This window comes from Setaria italica, chromosome VI (assembly GCF_000263155.2).
Source record: "Setaria italica strain Yugu1 chromosome VI, Setaria_italica_v2.0, whole genome shotgun sequence".
NCBI classification, from domain to species: domain Eukaryota; kingdom Viridiplantae; phylum Streptophyta; class Magnoliopsida; order Poales; family Poaceae; genus Setaria; species Setaria italica.
Window position 1 is genome coordinate 705,284 of NC_028455.1, and position 25,674 is coordinate 730,957.

General features: G+C 47.5%; 2 protein-coding genes and 1 non-coding gene across 3 annotated transcripts; all 3 read right to left on the reverse strand.

The window, feature by feature from the left end:
* Positions 1-2,767: 2,767 nt before the first annotated feature.
* LOC101767898 lies at positions 2,768-10,348 on the reverse strand. Its single transcript, XR_002678176.1, has 11 exons — positions 10,288-10,348; positions 9,798-9,852; positions 9,643-9,724; positions 7,595-7,711; positions 7,301-7,389; positions 7,189-7,206; positions 7,014-7,086; positions 4,929-5,036; positions 3,621-3,806; positions 3,324-3,452; positions 2,768-3,122 (listed from the first exon to the last, which is right to left on the reverse strand). It is a non-coding gene; the product is annotated as an uncharacterized LOC101767898 (transcript).
* Positions 10,349-17,422: 7,074 nt separating this feature from the next.
* Positions 17,423-20,368, reverse strand: LOC101770737 (splicing factor U2af small subunit B). Its single transcript, XM_004972411.3, has 2 exons — positions 20,126-20,368; positions 17,423-18,631 (listed from the first exon to the last, which is right to left on the reverse strand). Exon 2 carries the CDS (start codon positions 18,604-18,606, stop codon positions 17,686-17,688), a length of 921 nt encoding a protein of 306 aa, XP_004972468.1. The 5' UTR covers positions 18,607-18,631; positions 20,126-20,368; the 3' UTR covers positions 17,423-17,685.
* Positions 20,369-21,316: 948 nt separating this feature from the next.
* On the reverse strand, positions 21,317-23,194 carry LOC101770332 (phytolongin Phyl1.1). The gene is made up of 2 exons (XM_004972410.4): positions 22,974-23,194; positions 21,317-22,745 (listed from the first exon to the last, which is right to left on the reverse strand). Exon 2 carries the CDS (start codon positions 22,499-22,501, stop codon positions 21,659-21,661), a length of 843 nt encoding a protein of 280 aa, XP_004972467.1. The 5' UTR covers positions 22,502-22,745; positions 22,974-23,194; the 3' UTR covers positions 21,317-21,658.
* Positions 23,195-25,674: the final 2,480 nt, after the last annotated feature.

Consider the following 25,674-nt stretch of genomic DNA (forward strand, 5'->3'; position numbering starts at 1 on the left):
TGTGCAGCTTTCGATAGATAAGATTCGTCGTTAACACCCAAGCGGGGGAACAAACGCTTTTGATCGCCTCCCCCCTCCGTTGCGCTCGGGTCACCTCCTCCCCCCTGATGCTAATTAGGAGTCTCCAATATTAGCTAATGTAAAAACTAATTGCATAAATAAGGGTTACTTGTCGAGACAAATCAATTAAGTCTAATTAATCCATCTCCCGAATTAGCCCTTATTTATGCAATTATTGTTTTCATTAGCCTATATTTAATACTCCTAATTAGCATCAAACATCCGATGTGACCCAAACTAAACTTTAGTGTAAGGATCAAAAGCTTTTGTACCACTGATTGGATAAATATCGGAGACAAAGCCCAATTGAAAGCTGCGCCAAAGCCCAATTCGAGATCAAGACCCTGTTTGGAATGGCTTAAATCCACCTTATGGCTAAAATAAGCTGAAACTAGAAGCTGAACGGTATCCTTTTTGCAGCTTTTTTTATCGTGCTTCTCCCCACCACCCCATTTGTACTATAACGCAGGAGGGGTGTGCTTGGCGAGCTTCGCCATGAAGCACTCCCTTGACAGGTTATCGCGGTGGACGAGGTCCACCTCCGACGAGGAGTTACTCGCAGAGCGGATCTCCATGAGATCGTGGAAGGACGCCAGCACGTACTCCGCCGCAACAAGGAACGTGAGGTTTACAGGGCAGAGCCTGCACTCGAGGTCCATCTGGAAGAGCTGGGCTGCATCCCAGAGACCATACGGCAGCTGAACCGTAGGGTTCCAGAACTCACTCTCCCCCGAGAGCTAGGTGAAAATGTTGGCCAGCGCATAGGAGGTGCATTGGCAGGCCTCAAGCTCGGGGTCCACCCTAAGGTGTACGTCGATCTGACGCGCTAGGGTGTCACCATCGATGGGCCGTTAGTGGGGTCACCACTTGGCGGCGCCCCCTCCAGCTCAGGCTGGATGGGGAGCCCTCTTCGAGGAGGTGCAGGTGACCTAGCTATCGGCGACGAAGTCCAACCTTTCGAAATCAAATGCTTGGGCTGGAAGAAAGCTAGGGATGAGCTGCAACTTGCCCCCAGCGTCCACAATGAACTTGAGGCTCCCGAAGTGAATGGTGTTGCCTAGGGTGGCGCTGCTGTTGGCGCTAAGACCAAAGGAGGCCATTGAAAGCTAGCGAGGAATGCGCGACTGCCCCTACCTGGCGCGCCAACTGTCAGTGTTTCGAACCACCGGCTAGTGATTGTACATTGCTCTCTCCTCACTTTCGATGGCTTGCACACAAGAGACAAGGAGTTATACTGGTTCGGAAAAATCCCTACATCCAGTTTTGGCAGGAGTCGTGTTCCTCAGATCAAGTGCACTGGGCTTACAACGGGGTGCTTGCAAGCAAACGTTCGTGCGATGTGTGGGTGTGTGTGTTGAATGCGAGAGAGAGAGAGAGAGACCTAGTTCCCCTTATATAGGCTAGGGACCGGGCAACAACGTTGAGAAATAGAGGGGGTCCCCGACCTCAGAAGTAGGGGGTCCCCGACCTCAGAAGTAGGGGGTTGTGGCATGGTCGGGTCTTCCTTGCATCAAGAGGCCTCCTTGTCATGTCCCTTTGGCTGGTCGTGGACTTCACATGCCTTGTAGGTGGCTCCTGTGTGGCGTGGGTTGCTTACGCATGGCCCGGCCTACTCTGTGGCATACGCCCGTCCCGTCCGCCAACTCCATGGTAGTGAACGGGACGGGTGCTTTTGCTGTTGTTCGTACTGGTGATGAATGTACGGGCCGTGATTAGTGGCCTGGACGAAGCGTACTGCTTATCCCAGCTTTCCCTGACCTCTTTAGGGCGCACGGCTGTTCCTCACCGTAACGTCTGTCACTAGGTCCCACCTCACCTGTGGGACCGTACCGGGCCTAGCGCGGTGGCATGACCTTGATCTTGATGGGTCTCCTTGACGGCGAAGGTGATGATAATGCTGGGGCGCGTGAGCACGTACAACCACGCGTGGCCTCATCCTGCAGGCCATCCTGGGGTCCGAAGGGTGTAGCCTTACCCTTGAACCCCTGGTTAAAGGTCGGCTCTTCTCGTCCGATCATGTCTCCGGCATGGGGTGGTCAGAGGGGCCACACCGTGCATTTAATACCTCTCGTATGATGCAGGTCTTCCTGAGTCAATGAACATGTGAGGCGTTGTGGGCTCCTTGCGGGCCCTACCCCCGAGCTAGCTGAGCCAGCGAGTCGTGACCCCTATCTTCCGACGAGGGAGGTCAGGCAGTGGCCGCAACATCGTCTGGGCCACCTACAGGATGCTTCTAGCTGCCTTTGATCTTTTGGTGTCCGGTTGCCTTATCCGGTACCCATCAATTTTTTATCAAACACGTGCAAAATTATGATTTTTTATATAAGATGCTTTAATGTCGATAGGCATATAGGGTCTGGGCCAAACACCTTCACTATCACTAACTATCTAAATTGTGCTTGGTTTTATGTTTTGTCTTTATTTATTACGGTGTGGTTTATAGATGATACTAAAATAAATTCCATTCTTTTTTTTTTTGAGTAAACAAATGGCTTTCGTTGCCCAGTGGTGAGGCTGCCTACTTATGTCCAAGTAGTTATGGATTTCGAAACCCAAGCCGCACTAACTATTTTTTTAACAATTACTAAGAGTCACGGCCCAAAGAGGGAGGAGGAGCACGAGCTCGGCCCAGAATAGAAGGGTGAGCAGGCCCAAAATTAAATTGTAATTCTATTAAGAGCCATGGTCCAAATCCAAACCAGAGAGAGGAGGAGCACGGGCTCGGCCCAGACAGAATAGAAGGGTGCCCAGGTCCACTTAATTAGCACCAATGGGAGCCGTCCTAACAGGTGGGCCATGTTTTATAAAAAAAAGACAGGTGGACCATGTTTTCCAGCAGAGTATCTTTTTTAAAAAAAATGTGAGATTTCTAGATTCAACAAGTTGAACATACAGAACATGGAATAAACCCCAGACATGGAAATTAAGTGAGGTGCAGATGCTTTTCCCTCCTCTGGAAATCATCAGTCAGGCCTTTGCCGCTCCCAGTGACACCCACCTGACCTCTGTGGTTCGTCGGGTGACTTGAAGATGCTTTCCTTGCGACCAGAGAAGAACCCCACCTGGAAAACAAACCACCCAAATTCAGCTGATTCTGTTACGCGATGAGAAGTCTAGCCATACAGTGAAACCCCAGATGTTTTCAGTCATGACATAACGTATAAAAGCTTGGGGGATAGGCTGCGACCTTGACATACAGACACCTAACTTAATGGACAAGTGCCTAGCCAAATTAAAAGAGGACGGAGCACAGGAAAGGCTACCTTTTTAGCTTTCCCCTTGGTCGTTTGAAACTGCTGCCATGCATTCTGCCGCTTGTTTTGTGCAAATTCAAGTTGCTCAAAGCGGGCTTTCAATTTGAAAGCATGTATTTTCTTACGCTTTGCAGCTTTCTGCAAACATGAAAGTTAATTAGTCAGAACACATGATACCTCAAGGTTTCGCTTAGCTCCAAGGCACATTATTTGTATGATTGCAATGTCTCAGAAACACTCTCAACAGTAATACTGAACTTGATTGCTGTTATAAATACATCAGAAAAAAAGGGTGAATTCATTTACAACATCCTCAGGATCACTTGGTTCGATACGAAGTTTGACAGGCAAGCTCCGCGCCTGAAAATCAGATGTGGCTGCTTGTTCAATTTTCCTCTTTATTGCCATTTTTGTGGCTTCAGCTTCCTCTTCAGCTTGTCGCAAAGCATCAGCCGCTTCTTCCTCAAGCAACCTCACATTATCTGGGTCCACCTATACAAGGCAGTGAAATTAACAATTTGGAATAGCGGTATAATTAGAAGTAAAGAAAAAATACATGAATTACTATACAGCAATTACAAGATAAACATAAAACAGGATAAAGATATAGGGAGGATGACATAAGAAACTTTAAACTGTGTAAAATGCCTACAGATGGAAATTAGATTAGGCACATGTTCACGAGAACAACTAACCTCACTTATATATTAGCTATAATCTTCTGTCAGCTGATTTGCATGACCATCACATGAATAATAATGAGAAACCATTCAGTTTTCTGCTGATGAAGGAGTAGCTTTGTGGTCTATACTCATGTATGTATATACCTCCTCCTAAGTGTCACACCCAGTTTTAAAACAAAACCAAGTGCTACCCACCTGGCTCTCGCACACGGTAAAACTTAACACACTTAGTAACATATGAGGAAGAACAACACAACCAAAAGGCATTGAAAGCAAGCTTAGAAAATCAAAGCAGTTAGAGCGCCGCCTTTCCATGGTGCAGTACAGTGAAATAGCTGAAGAGAGTTCTGCACAGCAGCCCACGGGAATACACAGGACAAGCTGTCACAATTCTTTTATAAGTTTCACCAGACTCCTCAAAGAAGGCCCCTTGGTGCCAAGGTTCCACACACAAATCTTGGTAAGCAAGATATTGCATTAATGATCGTTGATCACTTTGTTCCAATGTTTCCAGGATAAATTCAGTGGGCTCAGTCTCTGCAGCAGCAGTGCTCCAAGGTGGAGCAAAACCGCACCTCCTTGTACGTGCAACCTGAAATTTGTTGGAAGAGAGATTGAATTACAGATCAAAAGATTCCAAGTTAGTCAAGCTCCAAAACAGTGAGGACTCAAAAAAAATGTAACCTGGACAAAATGATGACTTATTTCCAAACAGAAGGAAACAACAGCAATCACTGTAAAAAAGGCCATCCAGTCCCTGCCACAAGACTAAATGTGTCAAAGTAGTGTAGTGTAGGAAGATAACAAGCCATAATATTTCAATATTAAGTAGCACACAGCACATTCCGTCCATCTATGCAACAATTCACATGTACTTCTGGTTTATGCAGTTAACAAAAGGTAGCTGCCACCTAATGAAGAATGAAGCTACCTCTGACTGCACTCCAGCTGAATAACTCGGCGGTGATAAACCTGCAATGTTCTGGGCACTCTCAGCTTGCTTTGCAGTTGCTAAAAGCTCTTCTGTTAACATAGTGAGCTGCAGTGGCCATAAAAAAAATAACATTAAGCATCAAAAACATAAGAAACGTCTTCACATTATTAAACATGCGCCCATTTTTGAGATCCAACTTAGAACAGCAGCATCGACACCCAAAATCAGGAGGAAGGTACTCTAGGATGAGACACAAACCTGCAATGAATGAAGATAAAGGGTAATGGAAGGCATGGAAGTTCATACATACTGTTCATTACCACTAATAGTTTTGCTCAAACAGTCCCTACCATTGTTTTAACCAACCTTCTCACCTTTCAACGCTACAAAAACTCTAAATCTCCCAAAAATAAATCTTCTGTTGCAAAGCTGCCTGTTCATGCTACCTTGCTGGGCATGGCTCCCTGTAACAAAGAAGAGAACGGAAGTGGTAGCAACAGTCCCCAAAATCAAAGAAGGAATCAAATATCCTTTTGTGAGAATCATTAATTTAACTTGGCATTGAAGCAACAGTATCTGATATGTAGCTAATACCAGCACGAAATCTCCTGTGTGGAGATGCTGCAGAAGGCATAGCTTCGTAGGATGGCTCTCGCTCGCTCCCCGCCCCCGGTCCCCACAACCACCTCTGCCGCCGCCGAATCCGCCGCTGCCGCCGCCATCCTCTTCCCCCCTCTCTCCCTCCTCTGAGATCCCGATGGGACGCTGCCCGGAGGGAGGAGATGGAGGGGGGAGCGGAGGAGGGCGGTGGGGGTGGATGCATTGTGGCGGCGGGGGCGGATGCGTGTGGGCTGCCTGAGGGACGGCTCTGGTTGATTCGCCAGATCGACGGTAAAACAGGAATCGCGTGATGGGGAGAGGAGGCAGCGGACGGCGCGCGGGGGGGGGGGGGGGGGGGGCGCAGATCGACGGAGCGGAAGAAACCACATTATATATATTGACCCTATTTTGACAAGATCGTGTAACTAATAGTAGACAAGAAACCACAAATTGTTTTAATATTCACAGGGCTGTTTACCTTAGCAACACAACCTTTCTGCCTGGCAAAATTATCCATAAGCATATGTCAATCAAGTTAAAAGTTCAGAACTCTGAAATAGAAAGAAATCAAAATGCACATACCAATAATCCATAGTTAAAATCTGCAAAGAATGCCACTCCCAACTTGTTAGGAGGGAAACACGACATGAATTAGGCATCTTACTCCAATTCTGAAAAAGTGAAACCCCAAGCCAAAAGAATAAGAAGGATATGGAGATCGAGGTGCAAACCAATGAAATTCAGTAATAACATTGGCAGTGGACTTTTAGAAAGGTAATCTGGAAACATCATGCTTGCAATGATCTTTGGTAGTGTTGTGATGGCATGTATATAACCAGGTACCCTAAGATCCCAACAGCTAGGTAAAACAGAGTGAGGTTCATAGTCAAATATTGCAAACTCACAAAAAAGAACTAAGATTTTGGAATAGTGCTACATCAGAAATAAGACCTGGAATTGCAGATTGAATAATTAGACTACTCCTGCAGCCAAAACACAACCAAAAAAAAAATACAACAGTGCATTTGACATGCCATCAGGCTCAAGTCTCTCTTCAAATCCATGGTGATATAGATAGCTAAAAAACACACTACTGAAACAACTAAATAAGTCAAGTAAGATCACCAACCTGCATCCACCCTCTCCATTCATCAGTTTGGTGGCGATTAAGATAGAGAATGGATTTTCTTGAAATTGCTGACGGTTCGTGGTGCTTCTTAAGCGAAGTAAGTGTTGATGCAATGATAAGGAGAATGTATAAAAACAGAAACATGTCACAGTTGTAGCTCTGTCGAAAACAAAACAGGGATGAGCATGTTGAGGCCACAGAAGATCAGAGAGCTAATAGTCAAAAGGACAGTCTTCAGATATCTGAAACTTTCTAAAACTACAGTTTAACTAACAAAACTTATGTTACATCAAATCTCTAGCTACTCTGCTGAGAGTGTCAAGATTAAGTAACAGGATTGACTTTATTCTTACCTTCTTGCTTTCTGCAAAAATGCTTGTCCGATCACAGATGTAAAAGTAAACTAGAATAATGCCAAATTCAAACCTGGAAATGGTTAAACGACAAATAAGGACCATCATTCTCATTCATCACGTAGCCAGAATTCCTAGAGCAGATGTACCATTAATTCTTTATGATTGACCTTACATGGCTCTCAGCACACCCCTGTTTTCAAGCAGAAAGGACTTGTTTAATGTTATGAACCTGCATGCTTGAGTAGTTGGATAGCCCGTTGATTCTCCTGACCTTATTATCATACCCTGAGGTAACAAGCTCTTGTTCTACTGCAGCAAAGCATTTGATCTGGGTATTGTCCTTGCGCATCAATCTGCCACCATATCCAACACTCTGTATCCACCTCATGATGACACCATCATAGCTTGTAGACAGTATAGTTCTTGGGCTACTTTGAGGAAACAAAACCAAAGAACTAATAGTCTTCAAATGTCCTGCAAACGTAACTGGTTCTTTGTCCGGATTGCTTGCAGAGAACACATTATGTCCCACCAAGAGAGACTGTCACAAGATGGTCATTCTGCCAGAGGCAACCTACAAGCATGTCGTCCACACCTCCTGTACCAGGACAAGCCAAAGTTCTATTCAATTTCCCACTTGCATCTTCCATGATATCCCTTACTTTCACAGTTTTATCAGCAGAAACAGTTAGAACCTAAAGGCACCGATAAAAGAAGAGAAAATCATTAGAAGCAGATATATCACCAATCATATGAAGTTGCTTAGATAGACACACAAGGGTTATGGCTACCAAACATCTATTGAAAAGGGATGAAGGTGCTTAGACAGACATGCATGGGTTATGGGTACCAAACATTCATTGAAAAGGGATCAAAAGACTTTGGTTCTATGCAATCTAAAAGTTGCACAGACAAGAGTTTCATCTAGAGATCAGATGATGCATATCCTAGGTAAATGAGTTTTGTAATATACAGGCTAGATGATTCTCGATCTTGGTTGAAAGCAAATACTTTATATATGATTCAGTACCCTTATAGGTGGATCATGTTACTCAAACAACCACATTACATTTTGTGAAACATGTTTTCTGAATCTGTGTATTGATCTTCAATCATGCCTAACAAAGAATTCTACATCTAACCCAAGACAGTCTTGGCACACTATAAATTCAGGACATATAAATTATGGTACAATAAATAAAGAAACAGAGAACAGCAAATATAAAATTACTTGTTTGCTGTCAGGACTCCAGCTAACAGCGTATATGCTCCCTGTGTGACTGCCTTCAGTGGAAAGCTCTCCAATCTCTTCTCCAGTCTTGCCATCATATATCAAACCCTTCTTATCAGAACTTACAGTGATAAACTTACTTCCATCAGGGGAATACCGGATACAGTTAACAAAGTTCGAGCGATCCCTGAAATTCAAAGTAAACAGAGAAATGTGAAATATATCGCAAGAAGTGCCATAAGTAAATAATGTTACAAGATGATGCATAAGTACACGACAAGTTGACAACTAAAAGAAGTGCTTGTGAAACATCTAATGTACATGAGGAGGAACATTCTCCATAAATGCATGGAGAGCGATACAGACAATCTATATGCTCCAATCACACCACTGTGTGCCAGCTTCAACTACCATACTTGAGTGTAGAATCATTTAACGGCTACAGGCATACAGGTGTTGAACTTAATGCTGAGAAAAGCAAATTGCTGTTTCTACATGGCTGACATTGCTATTGCCTATAGGTGTTCAAAACAAATCCTGCAGTAATAAAAAAAAAATCTGTGGTCAGTACATGTTATCAGATCCCTGTTGCCTTTTCTCCTAAGCATTCAGCTTCATATAAGCAAAGTCATAAAGATCACATATATAGTGTAATCCAAAACAAGAGAAAAGGAATAAAAATGAAAGGTAAAAGTATATTGAGATAGGTTATATTGTAAGCACATGCGAAATAGAAGTAATTCTAGTAGATATCACCCCCTGTTAAGACAATAGTGCATGACTGATACATAAGCAAATGAAGGTTTTGATTCACATGTTGGTAACTAATGTAGTATGGTTAGCCATACCAGATGTATATATCCGGTCCGTTGAAAAACACATGGAAGAACAAAGCGAACAAATATGCCAGAAGAGCTACAACAGCAGACTGTTAAGTAGGTAACTGCCAAGACCAAAGAAACATGGAATTGATGAGTTAAGTATTTAAAAAAAAATAAATGAAAAGTGTAAAACCAGAGGCAAATTTGCAAATGCACCAATGAATAACAGAACAGACTTGGATAGTAACCACATGTTCACATAGGGCACATGCACTCAATTTTCCTAATGCCTGTTTTTTACTCTACTGCCTAACTGAAGCTAATCCCATGCCTAATAATTGAATAGTTAAACATGCCTCATCCAACTTTTGCCATACCAAATCAGTTTGGCTTATAAAACCTTGATTGGTTGCTAGGAGATATAAACTTCCGCTATACTGCAGAATAAATATAGAAAAGAAATAAAAAAACAGTTGCTAGGAGATATAGACTTTCGTTGTACTGCAGAATACATATAGAAAAGAAATAAAACGACTCCAATTTAAGTAATCAGACAGTGCTTGATTTAGCATACCTTGAACATAGTGTTGAAGTGGTTGTTATGGAAGAAGACACAAAGCTCTCTTTCGTTAAGTCCCTCTTGTAAGCAGAAGAGACTGACATTGAAATTTGACAATGTGATAAATAAGAATACAACTGAAAAAGATAACACATAGAATAGAGATATACCCATAGATAGTTAGCTGGTTAGCAATGGTCTGCAGAAAATTATCGATCAGCTCCCCTGAAAATAAATCAATTCAAAGTGTGAAGCCAAATATAGTAAATGAATCACTCACAGCCACAGAGATTCATAAAAGTAGTAAATAAAGAACCACTGTTCTCATGCAGTTTTGCTATAACATCACCTGGAGCAGCTTCACAAGCTACAACTGAGGAGTCACAAGTGACCTCAATATCAGTAGACTATGTACATGGATTTGTACATCAAATTGTTCTTTGAAGTTTTCTTTATCAGCTTCAACGAGAGTAGGTGCAGCAGGCTGGTGGTCACTGGGAACAAAAGATTCATGAGACAGACAAGCTGGAGTTGATTCTGAAGATTCAAGAAACAGTTTCAGCTTTGGGTAGATTAAGGACCCTCATCAGCTAATAAGATCTATATGTGGGGAGGACTTCAATAAAATTATGAACTCGCGAGAAAGGGGTGGGGAACAACCTGAGACGTGGGCGTTGTGGTGCCTGGCAAGCGCGGTGTCGGTGGCGGGCTGCTGCTCCATGGGGAGATGAGGAAGACGAAGGTGAAGCTGCCCTCATCGATCTGGCGGAGGAGGCGGAATCTTCTGTTGCAAAGCTGCCCGTTCATGCTACCTTGATGGGCATGGCTCCTTGCAACAAAGAAGAGAACGGAATTGGTAGCAACAGCCCCCAAAATCAAAGAAGAAATCAACTATCCTTTTGTGGGAATCATTAATTTAACTTGGCATTGAAGCAACAGTATCTGATATGTAGCCAATACCAGCACGAAATCTCCTGCGTGGAGATGCTGCAGAAGGCATAGCTTCGTAGGATGGCTCTCGCTCGCTCCCCGCCTCCGGTCCCCACGACCACCTCCGCCGCCGCCGTCCTCTCTCCCTCCTCTGAGATCCCGATGGGACGCCGCCCGGAGGGAGGAGATGGAGGGGGGAGCGGAGGAGGGCGGTGGGGGCGGATGCGTTGTGGCGGCGGGGGCGGATGCGTGTGAGGGACGGCTCTGGTTGATTCGCCAGATCGACGGCGCGGCAGATCGACGGAGCGGAAGATCCCGACGTTTTTTCCCCTCTTTAGTTTTTTTTAGGAGTAGAGAAAAGAAGAGAAGAGATGATTCGAAACGATTAAAACGAGTATCTGATAACAAGCATTCATAACATTCAGAGTCGGATAGCGACTGAACAACCCCCTTCATAAAACCCTCCTAAAACCCTAGATTAACAATAACCCCTCAACATACTACTGCAACATCCTCAATTGACCCCTCAACATCAGAAACCCTCATCGAACACCCTCAATCGATCCCTGACATTACATAGGCACGAACGGCAGAGCAAAAATCTACCATAAGTCTCGGTCTCTTATGGTGTAGACTCGGTCCAGGACTTGGCTCCCCATCCTCTCCAGATCATCGATCTGTGACCTCAGTTCTGCGAAGAGCGAGGTGTGCTGATTTGGGACAGCCGTCGCGGCGTTGTAGTAGAGACCATAGGTGTACACCAGGGTGCGGAGGCCGGCGGCGAAGCTTCCCCCAGCAGCCGCTCCGGCGTTCCTCATCGCTTCCTTGTACTGGTACAGCGCCCTGACCAGGAGGTGACTGGTGGGCTCCTCCCGCAGCTTGGGCAGGACAGCGGACATCAGCAGATTCAGCACCTTCACCGCCTCCTCGACCTGGACGACGGCTCCCCTGTTCCGGATCTGCCAGGCCGGCTCCCCCGGCCCCTGGAGCCCCGGATTCAGGTCGACCAGCTTCAGGAGTGCGGAGGCGTGGCGGGGACGGAGCTCCTTGACGACCAGCACTCGGCGATCTCTGGTGGGACGGATCACGACCGCTTCGAATGCTGCTTCAAGGCTGCACACCTCGACCGGCGGTGGCGCTGCCATCTCTCCCTCGCCTGTTTCTCTCGCTCGCTGTTTATCTCGCTCTTTCTCTCCCTGCATTCCTTTGCTTCCACCCGCTGTAGATTAAATAGCACGAGAAACGTAGCCCCCAAGGGACTCTTTTTTTTAAAAAAAAAATCGTTTATCAAAAAATGGAGATTGGGCCGGAGGCCTTGTAACTGAGCCGGCCTGCGAGCCGAGTAATGGGCTGTGCGAGTCCTGTAACCCGACTAATGGGCCGACAATCCGGAACATGCAACAGGAACAGGAACATGCTGCAACCAGATGAACCAGAGAGCAGCAGCTTCCCTGCTGCGGTTTTCACGTTTACGGTAAAATCTGTTTTACTTCTTTTTGTTCTTTCTACAAATGTAGGCTCAAATCGAGTTGCAACTTGCTTATCACCGAGGAGCTCGAGGTCGCTGATGATGTTGGTCAGGCGGATTGCAAAATCCTCGATGGACTCGCCGGGGTTGAAGCGCAAGTTCTCGTACTCGCGATGCCGTGTCTGCGCCTTTGCCTCGCGGATGCGCTCGCACCCGAGGCGCATCGTCTTTGGGCCGGCGGATCAAGAAGGTAGAGGAAGAGCTGGGCCGGAGGAAGGAGCTTTGGGCCGTCGCAGAAAGGAAGAGCTGGGCTGAAGGAAAAGAACCCGGGCCGCAACGACTGCTGTTGCCCAGCGCTGAAAAGAACAGCAGGATTTTTTTATATCTTTTTTCCGATTTTGTAGAAATACATAGTCGAATAAAAAATTTGCAAAAATGGGCTTACGCCGCCAGCTGAAACGGCGGTATGGGCCTTACTGCCGTTTCATATGGCGGTAGGGTGCCGACACAAACGTGTCGGCCTATGCCGCTGGCTGAAACGGTGAGACCTTACCGCCGGCTGAAACGGCGGTAAGGTCTCACTGCCCAACCACCTGCCGGCAAATTACTGCGCGCGCGGATCGAGGAACCCCCGTCAGTTGAACCGGCGGTAAGGGTCAGTAAGGACCCTTTCTGTCGGATGAACCGGCGAGGGTTCCCCTAAAAATATCGCGCACCCGGCGCCCCCTCCTCCCACCACCAGAGCCAGCTCGCTCGTTTTTATAGAGAGGGGAAATAGAGAGGGAAACAAGGAAAGAAAGAAAGAAAGAGAGCAAGGAAGGGGAGAGGATGGAAGGAGGAGAAGCTGTCGTCATCAGGTATGTTTTGCAATCTCGTAGTTTATGTTGGAGGTATGCCCTAGAGGCAATCATAGAGATAATGATATCCGATTGTATCCATGATTTGTATATTGTGTTCATTGAATATCCATTAAAGGCTACTTGAATTGATCTGCAATTATGTGAATTGTATGTGAAACTCTTTACTTATATGGTTATTCTAAAGTTGTCCCTAGTCGGAGTTCATGTGAGGACACACATGAATATTAGACTGGTAAATGTATTAGTTGATGACTATGTTTCACAAGTCATGGACATGGAGATGTCAAACTAATAATGTAGGCACATGTAGAGACATGTGCTAGGACTGACCCAACACGAGAAGTAGTTCTCTCTTTACACAACATGTACGCTTTGTCCTTAGACCTAAGATTGTTGCATGTACTTAAGATGTGAATCGTTTTACTTAGGGGTTATCAAACACTACACCGTAACAGGGTAGTTAAAAAGGTAGCTTTTGGGTTTGTCAAGAAGCATGCTGTGAGGCATGGTCAAATCAAGATGGGATTTGCCCCTCTCTGATTGAGAGTGATATCTCTAGGCCCCTCGAGTGATCGGATCCGAAAATGCATGGCCATGCTACGAACGGTTAAGAGTTAACCTACAAAGGGATTCTGAATCACAGGATCGAGAAAGAGCGGTCGGCTTGGAGCTAGACCAAATATCGTGAGGAAAAGGGAGTAGCAAGTACGTGATGTCGTGATGGTTCATTTGATATGATCTTTGTGTGCGTATAGGAGTTGTCACGTCTTGCTAGAGGCCGCTACCGACTATTGGGCCAACTAGGAGTACTCGGGCTATGTCTATACGTATCCGAACCTATAGGGTCACACATTTAAGGGGCTGGAAGCCCAATTCGGATGTGATCCGAATTGGATCAGGTTTAGGAATACTAATGGGCCTTGGACCTAGAGGCCCATCAGGAACCTCTAAAAATAGAGGGGTGGGGCGCCCTAGGGTTTGACCTTTTTTGGTCAAATCACAGCTGCCACGCCGCCCACGCTCTCGCCTGTTGCAACTCGCAGACCTAGCAGTCCGGCTTGCGACGCTTCCTCCCTGCACGTGTGGATACCTTGGAGGTGTTGCACCTGCAGCACTTGGACGAGCCGCCGACGAGCCACGACGAGCCACCGACGAGCCATGATGAGCCGACGACGAGCCGTGGCACGAGGATGACCTCGCTGTACATGGACGAGCTACTGAGGAGCTGCTCGATGTCAACATGATCAACTACATGTTCGATTACGCTGATCGACTTCGCTGCCCCGACGCGATTCTACATCTTCCGCACCAGTGCATCGAGTGGTAATCCCGTGATCCATATACGGCAGCTTTCCTGGTTTACGCGGTAGAAAAATTTTGTTTTGCGCTAGCATAGCCTACCTCGTATACCAATAGTTTAGGTAATGTATTGTGGTGGATAGATATAGTAGTGCATAGATCTAGTAGTTAATTTAGTAGATCTGAGATTTAGAAATATATAGTGGCTTTTAGATGTAGAAAATTCTAGGTTAGTTAGTACAGTAGATTCAGTATTTAGTTCATAGTAAATTTAGTTTGCTATTTTTGTAAAGTTTTTAAATTTAGGTTTCGTGCAATTTTAATATTTATATTATATAACCGTAGGATGCCAAGGCGTGAAAAAGCTAGGAAACCAAGGTAATCTCAGTGCACGTTATTACGTTAATTGCTAGTCGTATAGTTTAATGTTAGTTGCTTTCGGTTCTTACAACGAAAATGGTAAAGGTGGAGGGGTGTTCCGTTGACCGGAAATGCCTTCGACCCATTGCCTCTGCCTAGTGGTGTTCCAGTGCTCATGTGCTTTTGCGGCGATCCTTGCAAGGTAGCCAAGTCCAATGAAGAGGACACGTATAGGCAGAGGTATTGGATGTGTTCCAATTTTGCGTATGAGCCTACACTTCGTCAGCACTGCATTAACAAGATGGTGAGGAATTGATGTCGTGTAACCATTAATTTTTGTCATATGACATGTTGCATGATTTTTTTTGTTTCGTAACAATTGCATTTGTCGCAGAACCCTCCACCGCTCTGTGATTTTGAGCAGTGGATCGACACTGAGATCAGTCCTCAAGACAAGGAACACATGCAGTACATGTTGCAGTGGGCGGTAGAGGACAAGAAGAGGATGGAGAAGTGACGCAGAGAGGAGGCTGCAGAAAAGGAGCACAAGGAAGAGGAGGAAAGGAGGCGTGTTGCTGCGGAAAGGGAGGAGAGGGACCGGCTACGCACTCACCCATGCTAAATGCTCTAGGTACCAGTTTTACGGAAAAAGAAAGATTTTTTTAACGAACTTACTCGAGGCTGTTGTTTGCCGAGGCCGCTCCTGCTCGCTCTGCAGCGCCGGCGTCTCCATGGTACCAGTAGACGACGATACCTTCCTTCCTCCCGAGATCATCTTCCTCCAGCAGATCTCGCGTCGGCTCCGTGCCTCAGATCTCTGCTCCTCTATTTATCTTTGTATCTGTATATATGCTGCATCCCCCCGCTCTGTTCTTGGCAGGTTTTGAATTCAGTTTGGATTGGGGTTGGAATCGGAGTACTCCTTCCGCTGGAACTCCTTGCCGTAAAGGATTCTACGTCGTGTGCGCATCGCCGTTGTCATCCAGTGTATTTCTGGATAAATAGGAAAAGCTATGAATCTAGATATACTAAAACGATCTACAATTTGGGATGGAGTTGGGATGGAGGGAATACATAGTAATCAAGGAAAGCATCCAACTGTATGCACCTCAGATGCCAGCGCTCTGTTGAGGTCTCCTCGCCGCTTCTGCCGACCAACACCAACCGCGATGCTGCAATGGGGCGTTTGACCATTGCCTCCCTGCTGCGTCATCGTCCTCGCCGCCGCCCTGGCGGTGGCGCCTGCAGCTCATATTGCTTGCAGGTTAAAGCCAGAGACGTTCTTGCCAATGCTCCTGCAGCTCAGCTCGCTTCCGGGCGGCGCGTGCAGATGCGCATGTCATCGAGGACCAGCGTCGCCGGAGGCTGAGCGCGCGCGCCAGTGCGCCACACGCCCGCAAACACGTCTCGGCGCGTCACCGGCCGGACGTCGCCTCCTGCTGCATCCAACCGACCGCCGCCGCCGCCAACGCGCCGCATCCTGCTGCATCCTTCCCCTTCGTCCTCGCGGAGCCCTCGTAACCAGTTTGCCGTGCTCAACCTAACTGACCAAAGATTGGCTAGGCGATCAAAGAAGCACGGATCAGCTCCGGTGCGCGCCATCAGTGGCATACACGTAGCTCGAGAATTCGAGGTAGGAAGAAGCTGGACAGGGCAAGGCCGCTCCGCCACCCCATTCCTCGTCTCCTGCATGGGCCCGCCGGACAACCGGCAACCGTGCTTCACACCGCTGGGGCCACGGCAGCCAAGAGCCGCCGCGCATGGCCTGTGCGTGGTGGCCGCCAACGGCGCCTTCCGGCGTTCGAATCAGGCGAGGGGTCGGCGGCACTGGGGACGCAGCTCTCTCTTGAGCGCACGCGCGTGCCATCGCCGCCCTGCCGCGCCTTCCGGCTCCGTGGCGTGCCATGGCCCCCGGCGTCCGAGCTCGGCGAGGAAGCGCGCGGCACGCCACCCCGGACCCGGATCCACCCGGTCCGAGCCGCACAAAGCCGATCGGACGGAACCTGCCTTGCGAGGAACAGGATGAGGGAAATCCGGAGGAGGAGCGCGAGTCCGGTGCCGACAACGACGGCGCCGCCGCGATGCGTGCTGCGGGAACATGCTCCGGTCGCAGCACCAGATGGAGATCGCATACCTCCTGGTCGTGGGTCCAGTGATGTGATCCACCGTCTCCTTCCGTTGCAAGTTAGCGTTGCTTTGCACTCTGCCATTTGTGAGGAGCCAGCTGTCGAGAGCGCTGAGCATGGTAAAGAAAGGAGGGAGGGAGAAACTGCAAGGGAGGTGAGGCCGTGACAGTGAGGAAGGGTGTTTGGATTGCTAAATTTTAGCACATGTCACATCGGATGTTTGGACACTAATTAGGAGTATTAAACATAGTCTAATTATAAAACTAATTGCACAACCTCTAGGCTAAATCGCGAGACGAATCTATTAAGCCTAATTAATCCATCATTAGCGAATGGTTACTGTAGCACCACATTGTCAAATCATAGGCTTAATAGGAGCCAGCTGTCGAGAGCGCTGAGCATGGTAAAGAAAGGAGGGAGGGAGAAACTGCAAGGGAGGTGAGGCCGTGACCAAACATCCGATGTGACATGTGCTAAAATTTAGCACATGCCTTCCAAACACCCCTGAAGTACATAACGCGCACTAGTAACAGGGCCAGGGTGATTCCAGTTCATCCATGCCTACCAGCACAAGCCCCATGCGACTCGAACCCTCCTCCAGCCATGACAAAAAGAAAGCACCCTGGAACTTCGAATCACACCTGCTGCAAGTTACTGCACATACCAAAAGTGCCAAAGACCATCCAGACGAGAAGAGACTGTGAAACTCACCCAGGAACAACAACATAGCAAGACTGGAAGCGAGATGGCAATTCGAATGACAAGTCTGACTTGACACTAACACCGCAAATGATAGCTTTCGACAACAAATAATCCGACGCAATACAGATGTTTAAATATTTCAAGTTTACATGTCCGATTAACTGAAATAAACTGAGCAATCCTGCACTTAAGGTTACTTAACCAAGCAGAATATCAACCAACACAGGTCCACTTAGAATATAGCGGTAAACGACGAGCTAAGCAACAACTCCAGCAAACAATGCTCGTCTCGAGAAAGCTTGCCGCAGGGACCTCACTGCTTTGCCTCGCGTTCACGGTTCCACTGCTCAATCTTGGCCCTGCGCTCCTCGCTGCTCTCCCTGACTGGGCTCCTCCCACGCCTAGGGGGTGGGCTACCATGCCTGCGCCTTCCTCCATCATCGTACCTGTCGTGCCTGCCACCTCTGCCCCCTCCATCATCGTACCTTTCGTGCCTGCCACCTCTGCCCCCTCCGTCATCATACCTGTCATGCCTGCTGCCTCTACCCCGTCCGCCACCACCACCACCACCACGGTAATCATCACGGCCACGATGGTAGTCATCACGATCACGATGGCCCCTCCTTTGAGGCGGGGGGCTTCTGCTTCTCCCATGGTACCTCATGGAACTGGAGCGCCCATGGAGCTTCCTCCTGAGATCCTTCCCAATCTGCTTCACATGCATGAAATTGCAGTAACCACCACGGTTGCAGCTGTTCTCCTCATACTGCCTACAGGTTGCTTCACGGAAGTCAGTCACAGGAGAAAACTCCACAATTATCGGGCGGCCAGAGTAAAAGCGGCCCTGAAGAGCATTGTATGCCGCAGCTGCCTGTTCTTCCTCCCTGAACTGGACATAGACATTCCCTATCATGTGGTCAGCAAGGTTGTCACAGACATTCAGGTTCTCAATCTCACCAAACTTGCCCAGCTCCTCATAGATGTCCTCGTAGAAGTCCTCAAAATGCTCCTGCATCTTCTCAGGATCAATGGGTTGGCCTTGAGCATCAACTCCAGGGGTTATCATATCAGGGCGCTGATACATGTTAGCAAGCACAAGAGTCGGAGATATGGTTGGCCTGTTGTGCAGACGGGAGCAGCGATCCCCATGACGACAAGCCCCAATCTTGAAGTAAAAAGGGCAGTTCACCCTGTCCTTCTCAGTGCCAAAGATCGAAGCCAAGTGCTCCGCCATGATTCAGCTCCGACTGACACTAAACCTGCAAGCACAAGCAAGAACAGTATCAGTAACCATCTTCAATATAAGGAGAACTAGAGTGCCTATACATTCATGGTTTGGTTATCTAGAAAGCAAGAGGATAAAGGAATAATCCAATCGCAGTGCTCGGTATCCATATCCCCGGTGCCTATACATTCACTGTTGATATGCAAGATAGCTAGTGATAAAGCAGATGGAACAGATTACATTGTTCAACAATCATTGCGTGTCCTGATTCAGCGGATATACCATTCAAAAGTGTCTCAGTTCTGTAGATTCAGAGCAATATATTACTTTGTTCAACAATCAGCATACACTATTTTTCGGAAAGAGCACTGTTGGGTCAAGGCATCAACCAGGAAAAAGTGATAAATTGACCAGAGAAAAGAGATGAAAACTTCACTTAGAAGCGAACTATGTGATCACAGAACTCTACACATTTTTCATGGAAAATTAACTGATTGTGGAAAATTCAGTTCAAGTGCCTGATAATATCAAATTCAAGGAATCTCAACTGAACTCAGATAAATGGAACCAGAGTATTCTTGCATGGCAATCTTGATGGTGTCAAGACAAGAAATCAACTGAAGCCTAAGTAGATACACTGTGCAGTTTTAAAAAAATGGACATACAGTGATCCCTATAATTGAATTTAGCCAACATGGGCAAACATAGACACGCAAAAGTTGTGCAGCAAAGCAGGCATGGAAATTTCCTTCTCCCAACAAATATTATTTATAAAAAAGGGACACACACAAAAGGAAAACAGATGTTTGTGTTCAGTGTTTCTGGTTCCTTAATTGAGTAATGAACTGAAAAGTGAAAATAGAGAAAAAGGGGGTGTGGGGGGAAGCATCAAGAAGCAAAACCATCTCCCATATCCCAGATACAGAGTGTAGCCTTTTGCAAAAACATCTGTTTGCTGCATCAAGCACTCTTGCTGTAAACGATGTCCCTCTTCCTGTCAAACACAGGTTCATACAAGAAGCTAGCCATACCATTCTAAGAAGATGCCATCTCCTAGGTGAAACGTTTGATATGTTTACTATCAGGTGAACTACATAAGAAAAACAGTGAACTACATAAGAAAAACAAGTTACCCACTAATCTCTACATCTATCATACATTCATACTACAGGCTCTACTATTTCTTAAGATGAGAGCATACTTGAGGCAGGCAACAATCGAGAACTTAATGTCACCAATAGTATTTTAAGACGGTGTACAGCAAGAACATGCTGTCCTCTCTACATGCTACTTGGAGCCACTGAACTACAGAAAAACAAGCCACCTCCTCCCTATGCTATCAAATCACACCGTCAAGGCTCGGCATCGAAAAAACAAAGTAATTTCTCAACCGCGGAAGTTACTTTTTTTTTTCCCTCTTCTAAACCACACAGATACGTAGACAGGAACCAGTGGAAACTACACACGAGCAGGTGGAAAACAAATCTACAGATCCGAGAAGGGGGGTGAGGGATGGGATCAGGGCGACCTCGTTGTTGAACCCGCTTAGGGTTTGGTGCCGGACGAGGCGGGCGGCGGCTTCTGAACTTTTTCTGGATCCCTTCTCTTCTAGGCGCAAGGATTCCCACCTGCGAGGGCCGCCTCCGCCGCGTGGACACCAGCGCGGCGCTGCGCTGCGCCGCCGTCGCCCTCGACGCCTCCTCCTCCGCTCCTCGGGCTGAAGGGCAGAACGAACGGAAGGAGATTTTTTTTTTCCCCGAGGAAAACAAAATATTGATGAGGTCCTGGGCCATGGTAGATAATAAGGCATTAAGGCAGGCTGAGCCTTTCTTCACCCCGACCCATGACCTGGTGGGCCACGTCCAATGGCCAGCCCAGCCCACAATGATGGGTCCAAACGTAGCAGCCCATGAGCTTGCTCGCCCTTACCGGATCGACACAGCCCATTCCCAGGCCCGTAACCTCCTTCCTTTGTCTGCTGATGGGCATGGCATTTCTGAACCGAATGTGAAACGGCTCGACACAGACAGCACCTGAACATAGTAGGCTGTGATGTCACTCTGTTGAGGCACACGAGCCATGCCGGCTGGAATGTTGGATCGGCAACATCATCATAACCAAGTAACCCCAACTCGTCCACATCGAACATCTCGTGTTGATGGAATGGGTTGGACAAAGTAGAAAGAGATGAAGGATGCGACGGCAAGCTGGTACAACAGCAGCGCTGAAACTGAAACCCTCTCTGCTCTTGGTGTAGCTGCTGCTTCTGGATCATGTTCATGTTCATGTCTCGCGGGTTCTACTCTAAACGGTCACGGAATCAGGAGATCGGGCGATGTTCTTCTCACTGACGGTGAGCTTAGCTGGGGCTCTAGTTCCATTTTCAGGGAACACTGGGCCAGTAGATACTGAATTTCGCGTACAGTCACACTGGTTACTTACTTCAGATGCTGCTGCTGGAGCAAAGGGAAATGCCTTCTTAACACTGAGCAGCAGCATCACCTTCTTCTTTTTTGGGGGGGGGGGGGGGAGCGGGGGGGGGGGGTGTTGCTGAAGTAAAACAGCAGCAGCATGTAGCAATGAACATTCTTTTGATATGGTGTTCAACAAGTTCAGCACCACACACACACACAGCTTCACAAAAGACTGGTTTCCATGAGAGCAGAAATCAACAGAAAGCCCCCCAGGGGCAATGAAAAGACATGTCTGTTCACTCATATACCGTAAATCTGTAAGCAAGGTATATCATATCATCAACTGCACAGCTATTATTAGAAAAGGAATCATATATCACACACATATCTACGAAAAACCCTACTGAATTCTCATGTACAGAGATGAGGTGTATGTACATGTTCAGGACATCAGGCCTCCATTCTCATGATCTGATCATGAACACACCATCGGATCGTTTTACCACATGATCTCTCTCTACCATCATTTTTTGTTTGCCTTATATTTACCTTTCCAACAAGGAAGACATCAAACCTCACCACATCCATTCAGAGCCTTCCCAGTCCCTCAAAAACTGTACACAGCAGATGCAAACATTCTCTTCTCATCATGAAGAAACACACCGGAACCCCTTGCACACGGCCAGCCAAGCAGCGAATAACAACAGGCAGATGACGGCGTCGACAACGATGATGATCTTCACATGGCGCATCCACAGCGACCGCGACGGCTGCTGCCGTCGGAGCCTGGACTGGCTCAAGCTCCGCTCCAGCGACATTCCTCCGACCTCCTCCGCCGGCACATCTATCCTCACCCCCCTAGTCCCATGGCGTTCATCCTCGCCATCCCCTGTCGACGCCAACTTATCCTTGGACTTCTTCTTCTTCTCCTTCCTGCTGCCACTCTTCCCCAGCAGAGGCACCTTCGACGACGTGCAGCCGGAGCCCTCGTTCGTCCCTCCCCTCTCCGCGCTCTCCTCGAGCACCAACGCGGCATGGGGCATCTTCTCCAGCGACGCCACCAGCCTCTGCACCGCCGGCACCAGCGAGTCATGGAACCCATTCCGGTTCACACTATTCCTGAACACGTCGCGCACGCGCTCCAGGAACTGCAGGGCGCCGGCGTTCCCGACGCTGGGGTCGATGATGGCGAAGAAGGTGTGCCCGTCGGCCATGAGGTACCCGTAGCTCCGTGACCCCGAGGTGTGGACGTAATGCCGGTGGTGCGGCGGCGAGTGCTCGAGGCAGAGCGCGGCGGCGGCCTCCGTCTCCGGGTCGCCGTCCTTGCTGTTGTAGCAGTAGATGACCCTGCGGCCCTTCGCGATGCAGCAGTAGACGGTGTTGTCGGCCGAGGAGCTCATCCGGGGGTCCGACTCGGCGATATCCACCTCCAGGGCCTTGCTGGCGCGCGCCGACACGAGCTTCACTGATCTCGACCGGCGCGAATTCATCAATCGAAACAGCCGGATCAGCCGCGCCGCCAACCCTCGTCGCCGGCAACAATAACCAGTTGCCTGCCCCTAATTCAGCGATCACCACAAGAATCGAATCCGTCTGCCTCAGAATCCGCGGCTGACGGAAGAACAGCGGGTAGCGCCGGAGCCCGGCGGCGATTCAGGACCGGCTCGCCCAGGCGACAGGCGGCGGCGAGTCCTTGGGCGACCGACCGACGACGGCAGGATCACGGATCAAGAACTGCAAATTAGCAAGCCACAGTCAGTATGTATCCGCCCAACCCCGCGCAGGATTCCGGCGCCCCTGATCCCTTACAGCATTTCCCCCGGGACCAAACCCAGGAAAACGAGGATCGGGCTCAGGATGGGAGAAAAGGCGGCGCCTTTCCCGACGAACCAATCATTCGCGCCGCGGGCGACGGAACGAGCCAAATCAAATGGCAGCAGCGAGAACACGGGGATGAATTACCTGGACGGAATGGCGCGGCGGGGCGCCGTGGATGGGCGCGAGAGGGAGAAGCCGCGTGGGGATTTGGGGAGGGAGAGGGGGAGTAGTAGTGGGAGGGGTGGTTGATGCGGGCTGAGGGAGGGGGAAGACGACCGGGTGGAAGAGGAAGAGGAGAAGACTTGGCCTGAGGTGAGGTGAGGTGGGGTTGGATTGACCGGGCAACCATGCCAAGACGACAAGCAATCAAGCACGGCATTAAATGGAGCGAGAAGGGCAAAAAAAGGAAAAAGAGATTGAAAATGCCACGCGGTTTGGGCTTTGTATGTGTCATTATTTAAGAGATGCCGGGAATGTTTAAAAGATCATCTTGCGGTTGTTATGATGTGTGACTGGAGAGTGGCTTACCTAATGGATAGTCGTGGGTTATCTTTAGTTTATTGATCATCCTGGATGTACAGGTGGAAGGTTGTAAAAACTCAGTTATGAGTCGATCCAGTGACCAAAAGCAAAAACTTGCATCCCTAAGAGCAACTTTGAAAGATCCCTTAAGGCAGCGGCAGGCGGCGGCGCTAGAACTTCGATCAAAACAGGTTGTGAGGAGGGGGAGTTGACGGCGGTCCAACAGAGGACCCACACGTGCTGATATAGCTAGTTTTGAAGTTTTGAGGAGTTTATTATTAGAGATCTACTACGGGATAACATGAATTTGGGGAAATAATTTTTTAGTACAGCTCCCAATAGATAGTTTTGGGAAAAAAAATTAAAAATCTAATAGTGAATCTTGTGTTGTATTAATCGTCCCATGACAACCAATATTCCATGCGTGGCTTTGCTCATGTTACACGAGTTTTGAAAAAGGAAAATGCTACTACTACAAAAAATGTAGTATTAAATTAATATAATGACTATCTTCCCTACGTGTCCTAACTTTAGACTTAACAAAAGTGCAACCGAAGCCGTTGGAAGCCCTCCAAAGGGGCCTTTTATCTTGCAGCATTTGTTTTAACTTGACTGCGTTCCTGAAAAATAATACATATGCTTAAAGGTAGATAATATCTGTGAAGTATATTTCAAGCTAATTATCACTCTTCATCTGTAATAGAAGTATGATTTTCAACCCACAACTACAAAACCAGACACAAGAGCCATCCAACTGGCAGAACTGGGCAAATTTGGCCTTTGGGTGGTTTGAAGAGTGGTTTTGCATTTTCTAGAAATTTGAAAAGGTTAGGTTTAATTAAAACTAATTCATTTCAAATCAGGAAAATATCAAATTGGTGCAAAATTTTTTATGAAAATGTAACCTACCTACTCGTGTTCTATCTGGCATTATCTGAATCTTAGTCGTTCATTTTCCTTGTATTTTGTTAAGAGCAATAAAACATTAGAAATAGTAACAGATATGTTGTAAACAATCCAAGTAGAGTAGCAACAAATAGCCTAAATTTTTAGAAAACTTTTGGTGCCAACTTCATATTTTTTTAGATTTGAAATGAATTAATTATGAATTTTTTGATTAAATCAAAACTTTTTAAATTTTTAGAAAATGTGAAATCACCCTCGAAACCACCCAAAGGTCCAATTTTGTCAGGTTTGGATAGCGGATGGTCCTCTCCGTCCGATTTTGTAGTTTTGGGTTGAAAATCAGGCTTGTGCTGTAGTTGCACGGTGACAATAGGATTTTTCCTTAGATTTAACCACGGTCAAATTCTCTACAGTAAAAGGCAGTGACAAGGAAACTGAAACGGACGTTCGTAAATAATTTTCGCTCTTTGTAAAGCAAACTCCGGCCGTGGCGTACCACCTGAGCTGTCCTCTAGGGAGATAGAAAAGAATTTTTTTTTTGAAAGATACAGAAAAGAAATTACAAGGCACATCTCGTGCCGATTTGGAAGTGTTGGCGGCCGACGAGGAAGGAAAGGAGGACGGGACATGGAAGACTCCACATGGCTTTCAGCAGCGGCGACGATCGACGACGAGGCTGCCTGCCTGCCTGCCTTTGAAGCGTTCAAAAGGTGGCGTCGACAGACGACAGCGTGTGCTCGGCAAAGGCCAAGCCGACCAATGCACGGCCGACCTGTCACAACGGCTGGGTCTGCTGACGCGCCTGTGTCGTCGTGTCGTTCATGTACTGCTTCGCAGATGCTTCCTTCTCAGCAGCCTGTGTCGTTTCAGCTCGCTCGCCATCGAACGGGACCGATGGTGATCCGTCGATGTGGAGATGGGGATGGCTGAGCTGAGTGATTCGATTCCTTCCTTCTTTGCGAGCATTTCGTTTTTCCAATGATGCTGTCTCATCCGATTGTTTCCTCCATGAGATCAGAGTGTGGGATTTTATGCTTTTCATATCACGGAGAATGATAAAGTTATAGTGCAATTATAGTCCTTCGATGACCTAGTATGCGCTTGATTTGAGGATCAAATGGGAGGGACTAGTCCTGTTTCTTTTTTGGATGTGTTCATATATTTGATTTTGATTTGATTGGGATGCATAGGTTCGTTCTGATTTTTTGTTTGGTTGGAGAGATAAAAAATAAATGCTTATTTTTCACCGTTAGACCTATCATCCATAAGGCCCCGCATGTCATCTTCTTTTTACTTGTATTTTTTTTTCTGCATTATCTTCTTCCAGAGCTCCTCCCGAGCGCCCAACACGAGCACTAGCTGCGCCTCAGCTCGCTCGCGCTGGCCGTGGCTGCCCAGGTGGTCCTGTCCGCGTCGC

Bases quoted from the DNA above. Each gene is read 5' to 3' on its own strand.
- LOC101770332 (XM_004972410.4), bottom strand. From the start codon at position 22,501: ATGAATTCGCGCCGGTCGAGATCAGTGAAGCTCGTGTCGGCGCGCGCC.
- LOC101770737 (XM_004972411.3), bottom strand. From the start codon at position 18,606: ATGGCGGAGCACTTGGCTTCGATCTTTGGCACTGAGAAGGACAGGGTG.